Source organism: Podarcis muralis, chromosome 10 (genome assembly GCF_964188315.1).
Source record: "Podarcis muralis chromosome 10, rPodMur119.hap1.1, whole genome shotgun sequence".
Taxonomy (NCBI): domain Eukaryota; kingdom Metazoa; phylum Chordata; class Lepidosauria; order Squamata; family Lacertidae; genus Podarcis; species Podarcis muralis.
Genome location: NC_135664.1, coordinates 47297423 through 47305656, shown reverse-complemented (window position 1 = coordinate 47305656; position 8234 = coordinate 47297423). Strand labels below are relative to the sequence as shown.

At 45.7% G+C, this 8234-nt stretch overlaps 1 protein-coding gene across 4 annotated transcripts in view; it reads right to left on the bottom strand.

Annotated features, from left to right (window-relative positions):
• Positions 1-2073: 2073 nt before the first annotated feature.
• The window catches only part of PDGFB (platelet derived growth factor subunit B), a 44809-nt gene continuing 38648 nt past the window's right edge, over positions 2074-8234 (bottom strand). For 2 of the 4 annotated variants that reach the window (XM_028745908.2, XM_028745906.2), the window contains exons 5-7: positions 7164-7299; positions 6851-7022; positions 2074-5324 (exon numbers count right to left, since the gene is read on the bottom strand). In XM_028745908.2, coding sequence (XP_028601741.2) covers positions 6883-7022; positions 7164-7299 — 276 coding nt within the window. In that variant the 3' untranslated portion in view covers positions 2074-5324; positions 6851-6882. The remainder of the gene's footprint in view (positions 5325-6850; positions 7023-7163; positions 7300-8234) is intronic. The other 2 variants (XM_028745907.2, XM_028745909.2) reach the window with 2 other exon arrangements.

The window sequence follows — 8234 nt, the reverse complement described above, 5'->3', positions numbered from 1 at the left end:
TAACAGTTGCTAGAAATTGTTAGAGAGGAGAGTCCTGTTGCACTCATGATCATAGAACTGAATTATAGAGTTGGAAGGGACCATAAGAGTCATCTAGTCCAACCCACTTCAATGCAGGAATCTTTTGCCCAGCGTGGGGCTTGAAGCCACAGCTCTGAGATTAAGAGTCTCATGCTTTACCGACTGAGCTTCCCACAGGCTTCTGTTTGGCTACTGTGAGCACTGGATGCTTGGACCATATGGGCCTGATCCAGCAGGTTTTTCTTAAGCTTGTGATTGTGCTCAGAGGGATCTTGTTCTTTTCCAGTCCATATCTGTAATTTGCCATTTGCATCTGCCTCTGGTTTCTTGGGTCTTGAGGTTCTAATAAAGAAATTGAATTGGACCTGAGAAGCCTGAAGTCTGCCCACCTGTGATTTAAATCTTAATCAGCAGCTTTCGCCTTGTTCCCGGGACTGTGAATTGCAGTTCTGAGGATTTCACCTTCCTCCGCTGAAGTTATTTATAGACAAAAGGTTTGCAGAGCCACTGGTCTAGATTGCAGTAAGCCTAGGAATAACCATGGTTTGCTGGCAGTCATCATCCTTGTGAGCAGTGGTTGGTACAAAGTGAGGATATTTTACTCTGGAGTAACGAAGACTATACATTCCCTGAGAGGGAGCCGCATTAGTCTGTTACAGCAAAAACTAAAAGACACAGGACTGTTTGAAAAACTAAATGTATGTATGTATGTTCTCAATTTATGTTAGGGTAATAAACATAGGGTAATAACTTCGGTAATAAAGCAGTTTGCTGGCTACATTAAGCACAATCTCATTGCCACATCCATAAAACAGAACAATGATCCTACTTCCTAGAGACACTGCAATTTTAACAGTGACTGCAAAGCATATAAAGGTCCAGTTCATGGGTAACTCCAAGCCAAACCATGGCTAAGTGTGAATGTGCAAGCTTTAGGGTACTTACAGAAAATATTGTGGCCACTTCACTTCTCCCCAGTCATCCTGCCACTGCGCTATTTGGAACTAAGTAATGGTTTGCCTTAGCATTAGGTTTATCTGCTTCAAACAAACCACAAGTGGTTAGGCAAGAACAAACCACATGCTGCAGCAATGGTCTGTTCTTAGCTTACTTCTTTTGGCTTGTCTGGGGGAGACCATTCATGAGCCCAGGTATGGATGTAACATGAAACCCAACCATAGCCTAGCTCTGGGTAGGGTGGCAATAGGACAAGCGCAGGGGAGGGAAGCTAAGTGGCTGTGATCTTTATTGTGAGTACCCCACACACTACTCACACTTAGCCATGGTTTGGCTTATTGTGAACAGAGCTTTTTTGTGCTTTCAAACCACTATTAACACTTTGTAGTCCTTACAAAGTAGGAAGATCATTGTTATGACTTCCGTTTTACGGACGTGGCACTGAGACTGTGCGTTTAACAACAGAGCTTGAGATTGAGATTTACCTTTCCTGCCTACTAATAACAAGGCTGAGACGCTGCCCGCTGGGCTGTACCAGTTTTAACAAGATGCCAGGCCCTGAACACTCGAGAGCAAATTGCCATTCCACCCACCACGATAGGATGTTGTTGCCTTTGCTCATGAAACCTTTGGGGCACACAGCAAACAGTGAGTCATCCCAGTTATAAGCAGAGTGACTCATCTTGTCTGAGCAAAGCTTGTCTACATTCAGCTGTGCAATGTACCTGTTTTAAATAGGGCAGTGCTTAAGTTCTCATAATGCATCTAGAATTTGGGTTTTATATAACATTACTAGCCATAACCATGTCTTACATGAGATCACTAATCATATCTGTCTGGTACAATATTATCTGGCATTTCTGCTCTCAGAAAGTTGTTGGGCAATCCCTGCATTTTGAACATGTGATTACTTTGGGGGAATGGGTGAGAACAAATACAGGCAAATTTATTACGTCTGGATTTATGACCTCTAAAACTTGTTTTTTTCTTCCAGGTTGTAGAGTCAGCCTTTTGGAAACTCCTCTCCCCACCCCTGTCAAATTCCTGCCACCCTGCTTTTAGCTGCTTTAAAACAAGAGTCACAAACTGGCAGAATTTTTGAATTTAAGGTTTTTTTAAAACAACTTTAAATACAGTACTGAGTATAAATTAATTTTTACATAAAATGGGTGTGGAGAGAGAGACCTTGCCCTCCTTACAAATGAAAAAGATGCAGGAAAACAAATGGTCTTTTAAAGACAACGAGAAGTAAGATTGAATAGCAAGAAGTGTTCTTTAATGTCAGAGAGCAAGCTTTGGGTGTAAGGCGGGTAGGCAGGCAGGAAATCTGTGTTGTTTCCATCAGCCTTAAAAAAAAATAAAATATCCTGCTACTGGCCTCCTCCATGAAACTACATTGAGAGACCACAGCCGTTGCTGTAAGCTTACTTCTTTTATTCGCCAGTAGTGCCTGACCATACTGCCAACTGATCATTTGCCAGTTTGATCGGCCCATAGTCTTGGTTTGCAAGGAGAAAAGTTGGCCTACCCAATACAACAGATCAGGGAGGGGAAAACCCATGGCCCTCCAGATGGCTTTGGGCTACAACTCCTATGTTCCCTAACCATTGGCCATGTTGGCTGAACTGGTGGGAACTGGAGTGCCAAACATCGCCTGGAAGGTGGCATAGTGTTTCCCATTCCAGCATTAGGCAGTACAGGAACCTGCCTCCAGCACCTGAATCCAAGTACTCCATACAAATGCAATTCAAGGGGGAAATAGTCCCCCACCCCCTTGGACCCTTTGGATAACAGGATCTGAGGTATGGGGGCAATTGTGCGAGCCACAAGTTTTCTCTCTCCTCCCTCCCCCCACCTCCTACAACTGAAGAGAGTGGAAGTACCAGACCCAGTTTGTCCCATGAGTTTGCAGTCAGTGTGCCTACCTTCCTACCAGTCTCCTGGTTTGTAGCCTTTTCCTCTTGTTCCATACAAATGAATGGAGCAAAACAGCTTAAGCCAGCCTTGCAGGAAAAGGAGGAAAACCTGGATTTTCGATGCAACCTGGTCACCAGGCAAATGTTGCGTTTCACATGCTTCCTATAAAAGTGACTCCAGGGGCAGGTTATTCCTTCTCTTTCCTTGCGCCAAACATTTGCACAGATACGTCTTTTATGTAGAGTTGTGTGGTGTGTCTGTCTCTTTCTAACAAACACACATGACTGCTATGCTTCAACTCTTCACCTGGTCTACCTGAGACATGGCAGGAAATCTTTCCAAGCATTAAGGTCTATCCAAGGTGCCTTTTGCTGGGCTTAATCCAGTACAAAGACCAGAGAAATGGCAGAGGCAGAGAGCAGGGGAGAAGGAGGGTCTTACCTTGCAAAATTTTATTCAAACTCTATCCCAGCCTTTGCCAACCTGATGCCCTCCAGACAGGGCTGATGGGAGTTGTAGTCCAAAACATCTGGAGGGCACCAGGTTGGCAAAGGCAGCCCTACCCATTTCCCCACTCATTATGGGTTTTTTTGCCCTTCTTTTGCAAGTGAATACAGAGACTGAAAGAGGTAGGTGGAAAGTAGACGTTATGAAGTCTTGTCTGTGCAATCCTTCTATACTCTTTCCTCCAACACTTTAAAGATAAACAGGTGAGTGATCCTTTCTCTGACTCAGGAAGAGTGAACGTCTTTCCTTCTTATTTTACCTCCCCACAGGCCCCTGCAATGGTTCCTGAAGATAGGCCACTCTCTCTCTCTCACGCTCTCACACAAAACCTTCAGTGGTTATTATTCTTTGGTGATCTGGAATGGCTTGTGAACCTTTAAAGAGATAACCGTTCCCAGCTTTGAAGAGACAAAATATAGGACAGTTGAGAAAAACAGAGAAGATTAAAAATAGCCAGTGGTTAAAGAGGGCCCGTTATCTCTGTTCAGCTTCTTTGCCTCCCCCACATACATCGGATGCTACTGACTGGCTCCTTGTCCAGGGACTCTGGTTGGACAGCACTGGAAACCGAGGGTGAGGTGCGAAGCACCACTTGGCACACAGGCGCAACTACGCAATGCATCGTGCGATCTTTTATGGCTGTTGCAAGGCTTGGCACAGCTCCGTTTTCATCCGATCAGATGATGTTCACCTGAGGTTATTGAGTTAGCATCTGCATACTCATTGCTGTATCTTAGGAGGGATGGTAATAACACTGCCTTGAAAATAAAATCGCACACAAGGGACCTGTGATATGGGCTGGGCTGGTGGTAATCACAGAGTCATAGCAACGATCTGCTCAACCCGCTGCTGTTTGACCCCTGATGAGCAGCAGCTCTCCAAGATCCCAAGCAAAGGTCTCTATTTCTTGGTCTGCACTGCTACAGAGGTGGCATTGATTGTCATTCAAAGAACATGCTCTAATACGGTTATTATGATTAACCTACCCACCTCACCCCATTGAAATATAAAGCCTCTGAAACGGGGACTGCAGGTCGGGTTGGGGCTCCAGTTTATCCAGTGGTGGTAATCCTCACTTGATGCAAATCCATTAAGAAAACCTCATAGTCATTCAAAAAAGGGGGGGGGGGGGTTCAAATTCCAGCTGCAATAGGAGAGTAGCAACAGGATAAGTCAAGCCCTCCATAATCATGTGCAAAGAAGGCCTCTTTAACCCAAGCAGCTCCCTGGATGGGTGTGGGGAAGACCAGCAGTTCCCTATAGTACAGCTGCTCCATTCCTGTTCACTGTCCCCACCCCCAGTTGGCAGCAGAAAGTGCCGTTGGACGAATGAATTTTGCTTTCATTGTTTCTATTCCCAGAGCATGGCATGTTTTAGTGGTTTTACAAAATAAAACATATATATATATACACACACATACACACACATTAAAGATATCTAGTCAGACATCACGATAGAAGTCCTTAGTGCATTTACTGTCACTGGTTGCCACTCTGACTGCCTTGACTTGCATCTGTTGCGCTGTAAGCTGCCTGAGCCCAGCTAACAGTCTGGGTGGGAGCAAGGAGGAAGAAAGAGGGTGGTGGTGGGGAAATCAAGCCTCCTCCTTCAAAAGGAGATCGGGGCCACAAGTCTTTGCCCGTTTCCAGTGCGTTTGCTCCAGCAGGCAGTATATTGTCCATCCAAATGGCTGTGTTTTCTTTCTTCCGTTTATTTCCCACCCCGGTTTCTTCCTTTGGGGGACAATGCTGAAATGCAATTAGGTGAGAAGTCGCAGGGTAAACTTTGGTGGGAGAACGTCCAGCGAGCAAGGGATCAGGAAGCACCATTGGCCGTCCAAAAGTAGCATTGAGGCGGATGGACGGAGAGAAACTCTGAGGACCCCATGGGGGCAATACAGCAAATATATTAAATAATAAACCTGGAAGAAAAGCAAACAGAAAAAGTAGGTTTAAGAGTCCATCGTGTGCTCAGTTCATCCTAGTTATTCTTTATGATGATATGCTATTCCCTGCCTACAAGAAGGTTCATAGCTGACAGGCTGCTACTCTATACAAACATACTTATCATCCAGTTTGCTTACTTTAGTCTCAATCTAAAGTTCTGGTTTCTATAGAATTTGGGTTTTTTGCTTTTTGGAAGGGAAAACAGTGTGGTGGTAGGAAGAGCAGCTAGGAGTGGTGGATGGAGTGCCATAGAATCATATAACTGTAGAGCTGGAATGGACCCAAGGGCCATCTAGTCCAACCCCCTGCAATGCAGAAATCTCAGCTACAGCATCCATGACAGATGGCCATCCAACCTCTGATTAAAAACCTCCAAGGAAGGAGAGTCCACAACCTCCCTAGGGAGACTGTTCTAGGGCACAAATGGGCATGCTCTTATTACGCTCTATTTAATCTTAGAAAAGCCATTTTTGCTACACTTAAAGCCATTTTTCTGTTCAGTCTTTCTCAACCAGATAATTTGCACAACAACTCTCTCATCAGTCTCAGTTGGCATGGCCAATGGAAACATCTGGAGGGCAGCCGATTCAGGAAGTGGTCTATCCCATCTCAAGAAGCAAGCTGCCAGCCTGACAGACCAGTCCGTTTGTTCCTTGCCTTTGATTAGGTCTTCCCAAGTAGCAGAACTATGTGTCTGCTACACCTATTACGCCTTCCTTCCTGGACAGGTGACAGACCGCTAAGCCTAATCAAAGCTGTGCACAGTCACAGTGCTCCTTGATAAGACAAATCCCAGGGGAGGAAATATTTATTCCTTGTCTCTTCCTCTGATTCTTTGGCTTCCTAACATGGATGGCAAATTAAGTTTGATTTCCATGTGACTCACAACATTTCTAATGATTCTGAGCTACATGGGCTTGATGAGCCCAACCGTCTCCAACTGCTTGACGTTTGTTGTAAGAGGCAGATTTGCAATGCTACTTGGGCACCTTCCATTGGTAAACATGCTGCCTGCTGGATGGCCTCACACTGAGACTACCACACCGTGTGCCTGATTGAAACTTACGCAGTAAAGTGGGTGGGTGAGTAAGCAGCGACAGGCATGGAAGCTGTAAGGAGGAAACTTCCAATGGGGACATTAGCTGAAGTAGGCTTCCTCATGAGTAAACATTGCAGAAGGAGCTTTGCTATGGGACATGCAGGAGCATTGACTCATCTAGCTCACTGTTGTCAACTATTGGCTCTTCAGGGTCTCAAACAGGAGGACACCTGAGATTGAACATGGGATCTTTGGCCTACAAAGATGCGCTCTGTTGCTGTGCCACGGCCTCCCCTTGTGACAGAGAACAACCACTTTCTGTGTGAAACTGTCATTTTAATTCTGCTTCCAGCCGATTGCCTGTGCAGGAGCAAAGGGCACCGGTGCAAAAGCACAAGTGGCGTTCTTGTGATAGAGGTTCCTGTGCATGCACAACGTGGCAGCTGTGTTTGTCGCGGTTACCTGACATTTGCACTTTTGCCCGCCGGCATCTTCTATGCTGGGAAGATTTCTTTCAGGGCCTTCTTCTCTTGCACATGCTTGAACTTCCGATGCTTCCTCTTTTGTGGCAGCAACCGGTGCGCCCGTGCCCTTGCTGGAAGAGAAGCCCGAGTGCTCAGTGGCGGCCCACCTGCTAGGAAAGGAAGGCGCATGAAATACACACTGGCAGGCAGCAGCTCACGGAGACTGCTAATCAAATTCTTCTCTTCCCAAACGCCTTCCCTGACGTTACTTCTGACTCTTCCCCACTCACCCAACCCTCTGCAATGCTCACCTCTATGCTCTCGTGAGTTTGGCCAGCTGAACGCTCTGGGTGATACTGCTTCACATCGACATTCCAGATGGTCTTCCAAGGCCACAATGGCTTTATTAAAGACTGGTTTCTTTCGGACAATTTCAATCTTATTTACCTATTGGAAGAAATTAAAAAACAACACAAATCTGTTGTGTGTATATATATAAAACATTAACTTCAGATCAACCAGCGCCATTGATGTTATATATTTATATACATTTTGAAGCTCTTTGCAGCTTTTAGGTGAAATGTGGATACGGCAAAGTTCTTAATAAGTACCAAAATCACTTGCTAGGGCCTTCAGGGTCATTTTTCTGAAACTAACCCAGTAATCATGAAAGTGTATTGTGAGATGCACCATGATCTAGGAATTGTCAAGCTTGCCATGTCGGATCCTCTAATCGGGATAAGTTGGGTCCATAGGAATGGAAGAGACGGCGAGAGCATTCAGCCCAACCTCTTTGAAAACAACGGTCACCTATCCATCTGTGCCTGCCCACCTGCCACATTGTGTTTCACAAGTGCAGAGCAGGTGCGTTGAAAATGATATCTGCACAGTGAATAGGTCCATGTCACTCCAGATAGCTGTAGCATTGCTGCTGCTTGCTAGGACAAGAATGGGGCAGGGCGGCAGCAGTGCGCACAAGTGCAGGGGCATTTACACCTGCAGCCGGCAACATGATACTTCCCTGCCCTGGCTGCCCCTCTGCAGCGCTCCATCACAGCCCTGGTGCATGGCAACACCACTGCAGACAGGAAGGTGGCACAGTGGTGGTACTCGTACTTTTTTCCCTAGAAAAATAGGTGCCGGTACTCACCATGAAGTTGTTAAAGTGCCAAACTTTTTAACAACAACAACAACAAAATAGGTGCTGGTACTGCATGCCCTTGAGTGCCCCCTAAAAAACACCCAAGCACTGCTGGCACTCAATTCATGTGCCACAACTGATTATAGGACCAGGGAGTCCAAGTAATAACTGCTGCTTACATCTGGAAGAGATGGTAACTCTGCTGAAGGCAATTGAAAGTTACCACTGAGCATAGAGCTGT